Source organism: Lithobates pipiens, unplaced genomic scaffold, assembly GCF_037356315.1.
Source record: "Lithobates pipiens isolate NorthernLeopardFrog02 unplaced genomic scaffold, aLitPip1_a1.2 Scaffold_13, whole genome shotgun sequence".
Classification (NCBI taxonomy): domain Eukaryota; kingdom Metazoa; phylum Chordata; class Amphibia; order Anura; family Ranidae; genus Lithobates; species Lithobates pipiens.
This window is the reverse complement of record NW_027507718.1, coordinates 544,174,947-544,189,588: the sequence shown is the minus strand read 5'-3', so window position 1 is coordinate 544,189,588 and position 14,642 is coordinate 544,174,947. Positions and strand designations below refer to the sequence as shown.

The 14,642-nt window shown below is 47.2% G+C and overlaps 2 protein-coding genes across 4 annotated transcripts in view; both read left to right on the top strand.

The window, feature by feature from the left end:
• Window positions 1–12,638, top strand: part of LOC143975797 (N-acetyltransferase 8-like) — a 47,050-nt gene extending 34,412 nt beyond the window's left edge. Inside the window, exons 1-2 of one of the 2 annotated variants that reach the window (XM_077478336.1) lie at window positions 3,530–3,688; window positions 11,726–12,638. In XM_077478336.1, the coding sequence (XP_077334462.1) occupies window positions 3,665–3,688; window positions 11,726–12,421 (720 nt within the window). In that variant the 5' untranslated portion in view covers window positions 3,530–3,664 and the 3' untranslated portion in view covers window positions 12,422–12,638. Of the gene's footprint in view, window positions 1–3,529; window positions 3,689–11,725 lie in introns of those variants that run through there. The other variant, XM_077478337.1, reaches the window with a different exon arrangement.
• LOC143975796 (N-acetyltransferase 8-like) overlaps window positions 1–14,642 on the top strand; it is a 96,036-nt gene that overhangs the window by 27,820 nt on the left and 53,574 nt on the right. The window contains exon 1 of one of the 2 annotated variants that reach the window (XM_077478335.1): window positions 1,368–1,567. The exons of the other annotated variant lie outside the window; for it this stretch is intronic. The gene's annotated coding sequence lies outside the window, so the exon portion shown is untranslated. Of the gene's footprint in view, window positions 1–1,367; window positions 1,568–14,642 lie in introns of those variants that run through there. 2 annotated transcript variants of the gene reach the window in all.

Here is a 14,642-nt window from a genome sequence, read left to right as displayed (position 1 = left end):
TGGAGCACCCGTTCAGGTCCGCCTGAAAAACTGACAGGCGGGCCTGAACGGGACGTCAGTGTGAAAGAGGCCTAAGCAAGCAGAAGTGCTGTAGAGATATTAATAGTAGGAGACCAACTGTCGCATGCGCGGCAGCCTACGGCCAGGCCGAGATAATGTGATCCCCTCCTAGAGAGGCACGCCCACAGCCGGAGTCTGCGACATAAGCGCCTGACGTCACTGCCCGGCCCGCACGCCGTACTGGTACTGAAACCATAATTTGGTATAATTAAACGCAAAACCAAACTGCGGTTCTAGGAACTTTAAATAGAGAAAAAACACATAGCGCGTGCTTTTCAGGAGCCGGCGAAACATATATTTTTTTTTAGTAGACACCCTAGAGAATAAAATGGTGGTTGTTGCAATATTTTATGTCGCACTGTATTTGCTTTCAAATGCCTTTTTTTTTTTTTTTTTTTTGGGAACAAATTACTTTAACGAATTACATTTTTTGTATAATGTGAAAGATTTTACGTCGCGAGAATCGTGATCTTTTTAGTCTAAGCAAAAGAAGAAAAAAAACAATCGTGCTTCTCATTGTGACCAGAATCGTGCAGCTCTACCATATTGCATCTTACAGAAAATGACAGCGGCTGCAGATTGAAATGGACATTTTTTTTTTTTAATAGCATTCAAATACAATATGACTCGTTCAACTAGTCCTGGTTGGCATTTTAACTGCACCGCCTCTCTTTAATTTGTAAAGCACTACACCAAGTGTTGCTGCTTTATAAATCTAAAATAGTAATATACGCATAGGAATGTGAATGCTTTCTCCATGTACACAGCAATCGGGGAGTATTACTGAGGAACTTGCAAAGGAGATGGGAGGGGGGGGGGACTGGGAGGAGATGGGAGGGGGGGGGGACTGGGAGGAGATGGGAGGGGGGGACAGGGAGGAGATGGGAGGGGGGGACTGGGAGGAGATGGAAGGGGGGGACTGGGAGGAGATGGGAGGGGGGGACTGGGAGGAGATGGGAGGGGGGGACTGGGAGGAGATGGAAGGGGGGGACTGGGAGGAGATGGAAGGGGGGGACTGGGAGGAGATGGGAGGGGGGGACTGGGAGGAGATGGGAGGGGGGGACTGGGAGGAGATGGGAGGGGGGGACTGGGAGGAGATGGGAGGGGGGGACTGGGAGGAGATGGGAGGGGGGGGGGACTGGGAGGAGATGGGAGGGGGGGGGGACTGGGAGGAGATGGGAGGGGGGGATTGGGAGGAGATGGGAGGGGGGGGACTGGGAGGAGATGGGAGGGGGGGACTGGGAGGAGATGGGAGGGGGGGACTGGGAGGACTGGGAGGGAATGTGACGTCACATCCAGACCTAAACCCCAGCTCTCCCCCTCCTCCATGTCTCCAGTCCTTCCTCCTCTCTGAGCACTTTCCATCTTCTGCTTCTTGCATGGTGTTCAGCTCTTACTTTATGAAAGCTTCAATGTGTGCTGTAAGGCTGGTGCACACAGGTCATGCTTGGTCACTTGTCTGTGCTGACCCTCGGCTCGTCACCCTCTATAGAGTTGCGTAGCGGAGGTGAGTACACGACTCCAGATCTGTCATCTCAGTGTTGGCATCAGACCAGCTTCTCCTCTCCGTGTATGATTGAGGAACTGCACCGACTTCACTTCCTATATATTTAACCCAAATTGAACGTTCTCTGCCGGAGTTTGTACCCGGCTGTATCGGTCGTTGCGTCCTTCTTTCAATCTGGTTGAACAGCGAAAAGTCGGTTAAAGCCCAACTCCAGGAAAAAAAAAAAAAATGTAATTTAAAGAGGAAGTAAACCCTGATGAGTTTACTTCCTCTTTTGCCACGTACACACGATCGACTTGTCTGGCGTACTTAGTCCGACATACAATCCGGCGGATAATCCGGCGGACTTTCTACCGAACGGACTTGGCCACACACGGACACACAGAAAGTCCGACGTTCGCTTGCGCGATGACGTACAGCACGTAGGACGGGACTAGAAAAAGGAAGTTCAATAGCCAGTAGCCAATAGCTTCCTTTTTCGTACTTGCTTCTGGGCATGCGTCATTCTTAGTCTGCCGGACTAGCATACTGACGAACGTATTGTCCGCTGAAACCCAAGTCCAGCGGGAAGAATGGAGTGCAAAAATACTTTCTTAAGCCGCGAACACACGGGCGGACTGTCTGGCCAACTTAGTCCGTCGAAACACATTTCAGCGGACAGTCCGCTCGTGTGTGGGCTTCAGCGGACTTTTTCAGCGTGCAGTCTGGCGGACTAAGTATTTCGGAATTTTCGAAATACTGTCCGTCAGACTTTGGTTTCAGCGGACAATCCGCTCGTCAGTAGGCTAGTTCGACGGTCTAAGAATGGCGCATGCTCAGAAAGGATTTACACGGCGAAAGGTTGCATTGCTGTGTATTGGACTTCCTATTTCTAGTCCCGTCGTACGTGCTGTACACGTCATCGTCATCGCGCAAGCTTTCGACGAACTGTTGTTCATCCGTGTGTGGTCAGGTCCGTTCATTCGAAAGTAGGACGGACTGTCCGTCGGATTGTCTTACGGACTAAGTTGGCCATACAGTCCTCCCGTGTGTACGCGGCTTTAGTCCGCCGGACTTCGCGCTGGAAAAGTCCGCTGAAGCCCACACACAATCGAATTGTCCGCTGAAATGCGTTTCGGCGGACTAAGTACGCCGGACAATCTGATCGTGCGTACGCGGCATTTGATTCCCTGCAAAGGTAAAGCATAATGGACTACTATGCATCGCATCGCATCGCATAGTAGTCCATTATGTGTCACTTACCTGACACAGGAGCCAGCAAAGTCACCGATGTCCCCTGTAGTTCCGATCGTCCATCTTCTTGGTGGGTCTTGCTGCTCCGGCGCTGTGATTCGCCGGAGCAGCGATGACGTCACTCCGGCGCATGCGCACTGGAGCTGACACTCGCGGCATATCGCCGCGATCTGCGGCCTGCCCAGTGCGCCTGCGTGCCGCTGTCTACGGTGCATGCGCCGTAGACAGCGGTGGCTGTCTTCGGGTAAATATCTCCTAAACCGTGTAGGTTCAGGAGATATTTCTTGGACCTACAGGTAAGCCTAAATCTAGGCTTACCTGTAGGTCAAAGTGTGTTGTAAGGGTTTACAACCACTTTAAACAGCGCATTGTGTGTCAATGACCTCTAGTCCTCTAGTCTGGATTCCATACAACTCTTCCCGAGCCACCTTGTAGTGTAATGGGTTAAATTCTTAACTTCCTCTATGAGTAAAGCTTAATATCCTGCCCCCCGGAGACCAGGAGACATTTTTCTCCGCTCAATGTGATTGATTTACTAAAGGCAACTAGACTGTGCAAAGGGCAGTTCCTCTGGAGCTTAGTAAATGAGCAGAAGATCTGCTGAATTCCATCATCCAATCATGTGCAAGCAAAAATGCTGGTTTTTTTTTTCCTTCCATGTGATTGGGTATGTGTTGCAAAGTGAAACCTCAACTCATTTACTAAGCTCTGGAGCAACTACACTTGCAATTCATTTGCCTTTTGGTAAATAAGCTCCATGGTCTTCTTGGGCTCTGGTCTTCTCAGTGCCCCCAATGCAGGTTCTCCTGCCTGTGGAGTCTACGAGAGAGGACCTGGAAAGAATTATAACTCATATCCATTGGCATGTGGTTGCCATCATCCCTTCTTGTAAGTACAAATTCGAGAAAAAAGACCACTATTTGGTGGGATTTTGGAGGCAACAAAATCCCACCAAATGAGAGACAACCTAGGCCCAGTGATGGAGAACCTTGGCACCCCCAGATGTTTTGGAACTACATTTCCCATGATGCTCATGCACTCTGCAGTGTGGATGAGCATCATGGGAAATGTAGTTCCAAAACACCCGGGGGTGCCAAGGTTCTCCATCACTGACCTAGCCGCTGGAAGTGTTGACTTCACCAAGTAGGGAGGTGACCACATCAAGCAGGGCAGTGATGTGGACAACCTGATGAAGAAGGACTCAGAAGAAGATAAAAAGGGCCATCATGTGACTGTGGCTTCAGGTTGCGAAGATGGGCATCTGAATATTTTTTTAAACACTTTTTTTTTTTTACATTTTTGTTTAACTTTATTATAATCACAAGGTAGCTAAGGTAGGTAGGTGATGGGTACTCTTTATGCAGACATCAGGGGGGTCTATACACGACTCACCAGGAACTGGTCGGGATTTGAATTGTCACCGGCAGGCTGAACGGACCGAGTTGATCGATCGGTCAACTTGCGTACAACCAGCCTGCCGCGCTCTAGTGATGATCACTGTCTTCTCCCGGCAGAAATGGCTTCCCCGCCCCTCCCCCACCGGATGGGAGAAGACAATGGCCTAGCAGGAGGGATTCCCACATCAATACTGCCTGTGGGTTGCAGGAAAGAAATTCACTCCGTGTATGGCCGGCTATAGACTCCCAATGTCTCCCTTGCCCTCCAATGCAGCTAATCAAGCACAGACTGTGTTTGATTAGCTGCTTCCCTGGCTATAGCAGCCAGGGAATGGGAGCTGTTGACCTGGAAGTGATGAGATCATTGTCGCTTCTGGGTTCATTGAGGAGATCAGAGAATGTATGTAGATATTCCAGCTAGGCAAAGCAGGTGGCCATATCTCCCAACGTTCTGAAATGGGAATGAGGGACACCTATTAGCAAAAGTATGTAGGCATAGGACACACCCCCTGCCACGCCCCCTTAAAGGAGAATTGTAGAAAAAAAATGATTGGTTAAACTCCCAAGTGCTTTTTTTTACCACTGAAGGTTAAGAAAGGACTCCCTGTAGCCACACATAGATACAGTCCCTAAGATGGATGTGTAAGGGGCGCCCTCAGCCAGGTCACGCTTGCAGATTGCCGCCATTACTAGTAAAAAAAAAAAAAAATAATAATAAAAATGGCATAAATCTATCCCCTATTTTGTAGACGCTATAACTTATGCGCAAACCAACCAATCAATATACGCTTATTGTAATTTTTTTTTTTTTTACCAAAAATATGTAGAAGAATATAAATCGGCCTAAACTGAGGGAAAAAAAAAGTTTTTTTATATATTTTTTGGGGGTATTTATTATAGCAAAAAGTAAAAAATATTGTTTTTTTTTTTTTTTTTTTTTCAAAATTGTCGCTCTTTTTTTTTTGTTTGTTTATAGCGCAAAAAATAAAAACCGCAGAGGTTATCACCACCAAAAGAAAGCTCTATTTGTGGTGGAAAAAAAGGACGTCAGTTTTGTTTGGGTGCAACGTCGCACGACCGCGCGTGCAATTGTCAGTTAAAGTGACGCCGTGCTGAATCGCAAAAAAAAAAGTGCTCTGGTCAGGAAGGGGGTAAACATCTTCCGGGGCTGAAGGCGGTTAACCGACAATTGCGTGGTTGTGTGAGGCTGTACCCAATTAAAATTGGCTAGAAATGGTTGTAAACAAAAAAAGACCGATAATTTTGAAAAAACTTTTTTTTTTCTTTACTTTCTTCTATAAAACATATCCAATTAAAAAAATTTAAAAAAAAATCTAATTTCTTTGTACATTTAGGTCAATATGTTTTCTATTACATATTTTTTGGTAAAAAAAAAAAAAAAAAAATCCCAATAAGGGTATATTGATTGGTTTATGTGAAAGTTATAGCGTCTACATACTATGGGATATATTTATGGAATTTTTATTTATTTCATTTTTTTTATACTAGTAATGGAGGCGATCAGCGTCTTATAGTGGGACTGCGATATTGCGGCTGGAAATCTGACACTAACTGACTGTCAGATCTACATAGGCAGAGCTCAGTTATTTGTGTATTACCGACGATCGGCGGGTGGAAGGCGGACATCCAGTGCCCGACACCCGTAGATCGCCTTCGGCGGGGCATAATCACAGCAGAAGCGGCCCGCCGCTGACACGTACGCGCCCCCTGCAGGCTATAGTGCAGAATCACGTGTATACTGTATACTGCACAGGAGAGCTGCCCCGTCTCGGTAAAACTGCTACCTAAAGTGGTTAAATTCTAAAGCATGATTAAAGTAGAGAACTTAAGGCAAAACGTTTTTTTTTTTTGTTTCTTTTAAATTTTGGATAGAGTAAGGGAGGGTTATAACCCTTGTCAGATTTTTTTTTTTTTTTTGCAACCTGTGTTTCATTGGGGAGATTTCCCTTCACTTCCTGTCCAAAACCAGACAGGAAGTGAGAGGAAATCCCTGGAAAGTGAGGGAATCTCTGGTTGCCATCAGAACTAGCATTCCCATTGGAAGATTTCTCCTCTATAACTTTTCTGGGGACAGCCCCAAAATTTGGGATTTTCTTTTACTTTCACTTTTAATGATAATGGTGAACAGGACAAATAGAGAGAGGGAATCTCCATAACGGGGGCACAGACAGAGACAGCAATAAAAACCTGACCTGAAATATGTTGTAAAAAATGTATTTCTATCAAAAGCCCTTAGATAAGCCCTGTGCTGTTCACATCTCTGGCCTGTAGATGTCACTGTTTAGAGCTGTTACATGTAGAATACTTTCTATACTTTGGAGTTAGTTACAGTTCCTGTTATGATAAGGTGACCAGATTAAAATGAAATCCGGGGGCATATTTTTATTTTTTTTTATTGGCAAATGGTAAACTATTTTATATGCATATTTTCCTCAAATTATATATGCAGTCAGAAGTGTAGCGTGGGTTTTCAGTGCCCGGGACAAGGCAAAAAATGTGCACCCCCGCCAGAATTTTAGCACTCCCCGAGTCCCTTCCACTAGTACAGTAGTACTGACCAACTTGATTCCTACACTGACCTACCTGCCCACTGAACTAACCTACCTGGTTTCCTACCCTGACCACTACACTGACCTAACTTATGCCTACACTGGCCTACCTTATCCCTACACTGACCTATCTGATTCCTACACTGACCACTACACTAACCTACCTGATTCCTACACTATCCTCTACACTAACCTACCCAATTCCTATACTGACTACTACACTGACCTACCTGAGTTCTATTCTGATCACTACACTGACCTACCTGATTCCTACACTGGCCACTACACTAACCTACCTGATTCCTACACTATCCTCTACACTAACCTACCCAATTCCTATACTGTAGTACTGACCTACCTGACTCCTGCACTACTCACACCCCCCCCCCCCCACATGAACAGCGTAGATTGGTTGATTTTGCTCACCTCTCCATGGCCTCCATGATAATCTATCAGAGCAGGGCTCTGCCCAGCACCAGGTTTCACCCAGGGTGAGAGTAACAGATGCCCACCCTCCATACCACTGCAATCCGGGGACAAATCTGGGGACAGACTGGCTCCAGGGACAGTGTCCTCAATCCAGGGACTGTCCCCGGAAACCGGGGATGTCTGGTCACCCTATGTTATGATGTACTTAGAAGCCTGCAAGTGTTTCATGGAGGCCTCAACTTGTTGCTTTAACCACTTGAGATCCGCGCTATTGCCAAATGACGGCATTAGCGCGGATCTACTTTTCCGGGACTACGTCTATTGACGTCGTCCCGTGTACGAGCGGCCTGGACGCCCCCTGAGGGGCGCGCGCGGCGCGCTCTGTGATCAGCGAGTCCATGAGACTCGCCTGATCACCGATCTGTGTAAGGGGTCGATCCCGACCCCTTATCACGTGATCAGCTGTCAGCCAATGACAGCTGATCATGTGATATAACGGAGCTGGTAATCGGCTATTATTCCTCCTCGCGCTGACAGCGCGAGGAGAAAAAAAAAAGCCGATCACCGGCGGCCGTGATCGGGACATCAGTCCCGATCACGGCCAGCAGTACAAATGACCACCTTCCCCCTGCCAGTGCCCACCTGCCCACCGCAGTGCCATCCTGAATAAAAGTAAGTGCCCCCCATAGTGCCCACAGTGCCACCCACAGTGCCACCCACAGTGCCATCCAGCAGTGCCACCCACAGTGCCACCCACAGTGCCCACAATCTGCCTCAAAGGTGCTGCACCCCAGTGCCGCCCATCAGTGCCCAGCAGTGCCGCCCATCAGTGCCCAGCAGTGCCGCCCATCAGTGCCCAGCAGTGCCACCTATCAGAGCCACCTATCAGTGCCCATCAGTCCCATCTATCAGTGGTACCTATCAGTGCCCATCCGTGCCACCCATCCGTGCCACTTATCCGTGCCACCCATCCGTGCCATCTTATCTGTGCCCATTTTTGCCTATCAGTGCCGCCTTATCTGTGCCCATCGGTGCCGCCTTATCTGTGCCTATTAGTGCCGCCTTAACTATGCCTATCAGTGCCCACCAGTGCAGCCTATCAGTGCCCACCAATGCAGCCTATCAGTGCCCACCAATGCAGCCCATCAGTGCCCACCAATGCAGCCCATCAGTGCCGCCTAATCAGCGCACTTCAATGAAGGAGAAAAATGACCCGTTTGCAAAATTTTATAACAAACTATTAAAACATGATTTATTTATTTATTTTTTTGCATCTTTTTTTGTTTGTTTAGCAAAAAATAAAACTCCGAGCTGTAACTAAATACCACCAAAAGAAAGCTCTATTTGTGGGAAAAAAATGATAAAAATGTCATTTGGGTACAGTGTTGTATGCCCGCGCAATTGTCATTCAAAGTGCATCAGCGCTGAAAGCTGAAAATTGGTCTGGGACTGAGGGGGGTTTAAGTGCCCAGTAAGCAAGTGGTTAAAGTGGAAGTAAACCCTTCTATAATTTTCAGTCAAGGAAGCTGCCATCTTGGCCTCTAATGATTCTTCAACTGGCATAATGCTGCACATGTGATCAGTTACGAAACCAGCCATTGGATGGTTTGAAAGTTTGGTTGAGAGCACAACCAATGTGAAAGTTACCATTTCCGGCATGCCGGGAATGCAAGTGTTTTTTGAAACTGGGCTTACTCCCGCTTTAACAGATAAAATAAAACTCAAATTTAGACCCATTATTTCACCTACCTGAAGCCGCAGTCAAGTGATTATCATGAACAGGGCCCTTTTCCCCATTGTTTACTTCCTGGTGGGTGGTTCTTCCAGGTGTTGACATCACTGCTTGCATTAAATAGGCAATTCTCATTGGCTGGCCAGCAATGAGGTCTACTTCCTGGTGAGTCCTTCTCCCAAATGTTGACATCACTGTTTGTATAATGTGGACAATTCTCATTGGCTGGCCAGCAATAGGGTCTACTTCCTGGTGGGTCCTTTTTCCAGGTGTAGACATCACTGTCTGCATTATGTGGACAATTCTCATTGGCTGGGCATCAATAGGGTCTACTTTCTGATGGGTCTTTCTTCCAGGCATTCACATCACTGCCTGCATGATGGGGACAATGCACATTGGCTGGCCAGCAATAGGGTCTACGTCCTGGTGGGTCCTTTTTCCAGGTGTAGACATCACTGCCTGCATGATGTGGACAATTCTCACTGGCTGGGCAGCAATGGGGTCTACGTCTTGGTGGGTCCTTCTTTCAGGCGTTCACATCACTGCCTGCATGATGGGGAGAATGCTCATTGGCTGGGTAGCAATAGGGTCTACTTCAGGGATATGCAATTAGCAGACCTCCAGCTGTTGAAAAACTACAAGTCCCATCATGCCTCTGCCTCTGGGTGTCATGCTTGTAGCTGCCAGAGTCTTGCTATGCCTCATGGGATTTGTAGTTCTGCAACAGCTGGAGGTCCGCTAATTACATATCCCTGGTCTACTTCCTGGTGGGTCCTTCTTCCAGGTGTTTACATCGCTGTCTGTGCAATGTTGATAATTCTCATTGACTGGCCAGCGATGGAGTCTACTTACTGGTGGGTCCTTCTTCCATGTGCTTACATCGCTGTCTGTGCGATGTTGACAATTCTCCTTGACTGGGGAGCAATGGAGTCTACTTACTGGTGAGTCCTTCTTCCAGGTGTTGACATCACTGCCTATGTGATGTGGACAATTCTCATTGGCTGTCCAGCAATGGGGGTACTCTTAGGATCCAGCAGAGATCTGATGTCAGACCAAGGGGAATAGAGGGGATCAGCTGGTGAAGGATAACACGAGGTGCTGGACTAGCGGTCAGTGAGGGTGAGACTTGAAGGTGAGTATATCTGACTTCGCCAAGTAAGGAAACATTATCAGCTGTCAGGATGGGTTGGGGGGGGGGGGGGGTATAAAAAATGCTTTTGACTTTTGCCTGTAGTTGGGCTTTAATAAAGCACTCTATAACTGCTCTGCTTCCCAAGCTACAGGACACAACATTCCTCCCCCACCACGTGAGAGCATAGTGCAGGTGGCAGGTTCTCTTTAGGGAGACATCAGGGGTTAATTAGTCCCCTAATGTCACTTCTTCACTCTACTAAAGCTGATCAAGCACAGCCTGTGCTCCGTTAGCTTATCCACTGGTCAGAGTAGCCAGAGACTGACAACCTTGAATAGTTTTGGCTTTAAATATACTTTAAAAATCAGTACCGATAAGGTCAGCAATAGCACCAGAACCTGTGAACAGACCTAAACTTCGTGTGAACTTTAGAACCCTATTAAAGTCTATGGGACTCGAACGTTCACAATCTAAAGTGCTAATTTTAAAGGCTTATATGTAAGTTACTGTCCTAAAAAGTGTTTGGTGACCCGGGTCCTGCCCCAGGGGACATGGATCAATGCAAAAAAAAGTTTTAAAAAGGGCCGTTTTTTCAGGAGCAGTGATTTTAATAATGATTAAAGTGAAACAATAAAAGTGTAATATTAGCTGGGGGGTATCTATAGTATGCCTGTGAAGGGGCGCATGTTTCTGGTGCTTAGAACTGTCCCTGCACAAAGTGTCATTTGTGCAGGAAAAAAAGTCTTTTAAAATCACTTGCGGCTATTTTGTCGGCTCCCGTAATACAGAGAACACTCAATCAGTGTTCTCTGTATTAGCCGACAATTCATTCATTCATTGATTAAAAAAAAGCGTGGGGGTTCCCCTAAATTTAATTACCAGGCCCTTCAGGTCTGACATGGATATTAAGGGGAACCCCGTGTCAAAAAAAAAAAAAAATTGACGTGGGGGTCCCCCTAAATATCCATACCAGTCCCTTCAGGTCTGGTATGGATATTAAGGGGCACCCCGCATCAAATGAAAAAAAAAATTGACGTGGGGTCCCCCTAAAAATCCATAACAGACCCTTTATCCGAGCACGCAACCTGGCAGGCCACAGGAAAAGAGGGGGGGACGAGAGAGTGCCCCCCCTCCTGAACCAGGCCACATGCCCTCAACATTGGGAGGATGCTTTGGCGGTCTGTGACCCCTCACAGCACCTTGTCCCCATGGTGATGTGGAAAAGGGCCTCATCCTCACAACCCTGGCCGGTGGTTGTGAGGGTCTGCAGGCGGGGGGCTTATCAGAATCTGGAAGCCCCCTTTAACAAGGGGACCCCCAGATCCCAGCCCCCCCGTTTGAAATAGTAAGGGGGTACAAAAGTACCCCTACCATTTCACAAAGAAAGTGTAAAAATAGTTAAATAAGACAAACACACTTTTGAAAAATTCCTTTCGAAGCTCATCCCTAGTCAGCAATGAAAGAATCCATTTTTTTCAGCACAAACACCCTTTAATCCATAACCATAATTTTTTTTCTACTAAATCTTTTATCATCACTTCACATCAGACAGATCTTCAACAAACGCACAACCGCTAACATCTTGCATCTCACTTTTCATGCTCTAATTACTTCTGCAGCTTTCAATAAGAGATATTGACCAGTCGTATGTTAATTTCTTTACAGAACGTTACTATGTCTCCTTTCATTATCCGTACGTACCGAGATTCTGACTACGACGTGGCCCGAAATTTGTTTGCTAATGGCATTGTAGAGAACAGCAGTGAGGCCTTTAGACACACCTTACAGCTACCACACATCTGGCTTCTGTTGTCCGCTCTGTTCCTCCTTCCTGCGTTACACCTTGTGTCCATTGGCAATTCTATCCTTGCCGTGGCCTTGGCATTGGCCGGATTATGGTTTGGATCCCGGTATTTGTACACGGAGTATGTCCGGTTTTCCCTCTCGGACGACATGCTGAACATCCGGAAGTACTACTTGGAGCGGGATGGTCACGGCTTCTGGGTGGCGGAGTCAGGAGGAGAGTTGGTGGGGACGGTGGCCGCCCTTCCTTCTTCTCAACCCGCCGGAGAAAAACACATAGAACTGAAACGTCTTTCGGTGTCTAAAAACCACCGCGGTAAAGGCATTGCCAAGGCGTTGTGTAGGACGGTGATAGACTTCGCCCGGCAGAGAGGTTGCGAGGCAGTGGTGTTAACGACCACTTTATCCCAGATCAGTGCCTGGAAGATGTATGAAAAGATGGGATTCAGACAAACGAATGCATTTATTCCACCAAACTTTAAGTTCAAATTTTTGGACTTTAAAGTCTTGGCCTACCAGTATGACCTCCGAAACCCATCCATGACATCTTCAACGTGATGGAAAATCTTTGAGCTAATATCTCACAAGCTGTTGAAATATTAAACTCTCATTCTCGTGAACATTATATACCGATGCTTTTCTTTTTTGGTTGGCCTCTGAACATTTTTGTACCAACACCAAAGATCTAACGTATAAAGTTTGATATATGCAATGGGTATGGAAATGAAACACTTTGATGAACGCAAAAAATAAATAAACGCATGACATAGAACAACTGCTTCATCTGAATACTTTTCTTTTTGGTTGGTCTGATAGCGTTTTTCTACCAACACCAAGCAATACCAATGACAGGCTTGGTTCCTCTGTGATCTATACCAGGGGTCTTCAAACTTTCCAAACAAAGGGCCAATTTACTGTCCCTTATACTTTTGGGGGGGTCAGATTGTGGCCAGTAGGGGTAGAAAGTTCCAGGCCTAGCATCAGTGAGAATAAACAATGTCTCAGGTGTGGTGTTCAGTTGCATAATGCCAGTGGTCAGTAGGAGGAGGACTATCCCCCCCTGTCATTGGTATTACCAGGAGGAATAGTACCCCTTATTTGTGTCATTGGGAGGAATAGTGCCCCAGCATTGGTGTCAGTGGGATAGAATAGTGCTTCTCTCTGGTGTCAGTGTAAGGGATAGTGTGCCATCCTTGGTGTCAGTGGGAGGAATAGTGCCCCATCATTGGTATTATTGAGAGGAATAGTGCCCCATCATTGGTATTACCGGAAAGGAATAGTGGCCCATCATTAGTGTCAGTTGGAGGAATAGTGCCCCATCATTGGAGGTAGTGGGAAGAATAGTGCACCACTCTTGGTGTCAGTGGGAGGAATAGTGCCCCATAATTGGTATTACCAGGAGGAATAGTGCCCCATAATTGGTATTGCCAGGAGGAATAGTGCCCCCTAATTGGTATTACCAGGAGGAATAATGCCCCTCATTGATGTTAGTGGAAGGAATAGTGTGCCATCTTTGGTGTCAGTGGAAGGAATAGTGACCTGTCCTTAGAGTCAGTGGGAGGAATAGTGCCACATCATTGGTATAAGTGGGAGGAATAGTGCCCCATCATTGGAGTCAGTGGGAGGAATAGTGCCCCATCATTGTTATCAGTGGGAGGAATAGTGCCACATCATTGGTATCAGTGGGAGGAATAGTGTTCCATCATTGGTGTCAGTGGGAGGAATAGTGCTCCATCATTGGTATCACTGGGAGGAATAGTGCCCCATCATTGGTATCAGTGGGAGGAATAGTGCCCCATCATTGGTATCAGTGGGAGGAATAGTGCCCCATCATTGGTATCAGTGGGAGGAATAGTGCCCCATCATTGGTGTCAGTGGGAGGAATAGTTCCCATCATTGGTATCACTGGGAGGAATAGTGCCCCATCATTGGTATCAGTGGGAGGAATAGTGCCCCATCATTGGTATCAGTGGGAGGAATTCTGCCCCATCATTGGAGTCAGTGGGAGGAATAGTCCCCCATCATTGGTATAAGTGGGAGCAATAGTGCCCCATCATTGGTATCAGTGGGAGGAATGGCGCCCCATCATTGGTGTCAGTGGAAAGAATAGTGCCCCATCATTGGTGTCAGTGGGAGGAATAGTGCCCCATCATTGGTGTCAGTGGGAGGAATAGTGCCCCATCATTGGTGTCAGTGGGAGGAATAGTGCCCCATCATTGGTGTCAGTGGGAGGAATAGTGCCCCATCATTGGTGTCAGTGGAAGGAATAGTGCCCCATCATTGGTATCAGTGGGAGGAATTCTGCCCCATCATTGGAGTCAGTGGGAGGAATAGTCCCCCATCATTGGTATCAGTGGGAGGAATGGCGCCCCATCATTGGTGTCAGTGGGAGGAATAGTGCCCCATCATTGGTGTCAGTGGGAGGAATAGTGCCCCATCATTCGTGTCAGTCGGAGAAATAGTACCCCATCATTGGTATTACTGGGATGATTAGTGCCAGAGTGAGTAAAGCAACACTGTGAGGACTAACGGGGGGGGGGGGGGGATGGGAGGGACGACTGCCACATATAGTCTCCCTTGATGACAGCAGAGTATGCTTAAGTCTTCAGCCTTTGCCTAGAGTTCTCCTAAGAGTGAGCTGGGTGGGCTGGTAAAGAGAGTCGGGTGGACTTTTGTAGAGAGACCGCCAGGAGGGCTAGTGAAAGGGGCAGCTGGAGCCAGATGAGTTGGCAGTGCCTGAAGAGATGGTACTGGGCTTAGTGGCCACAGAGGAGAAGAT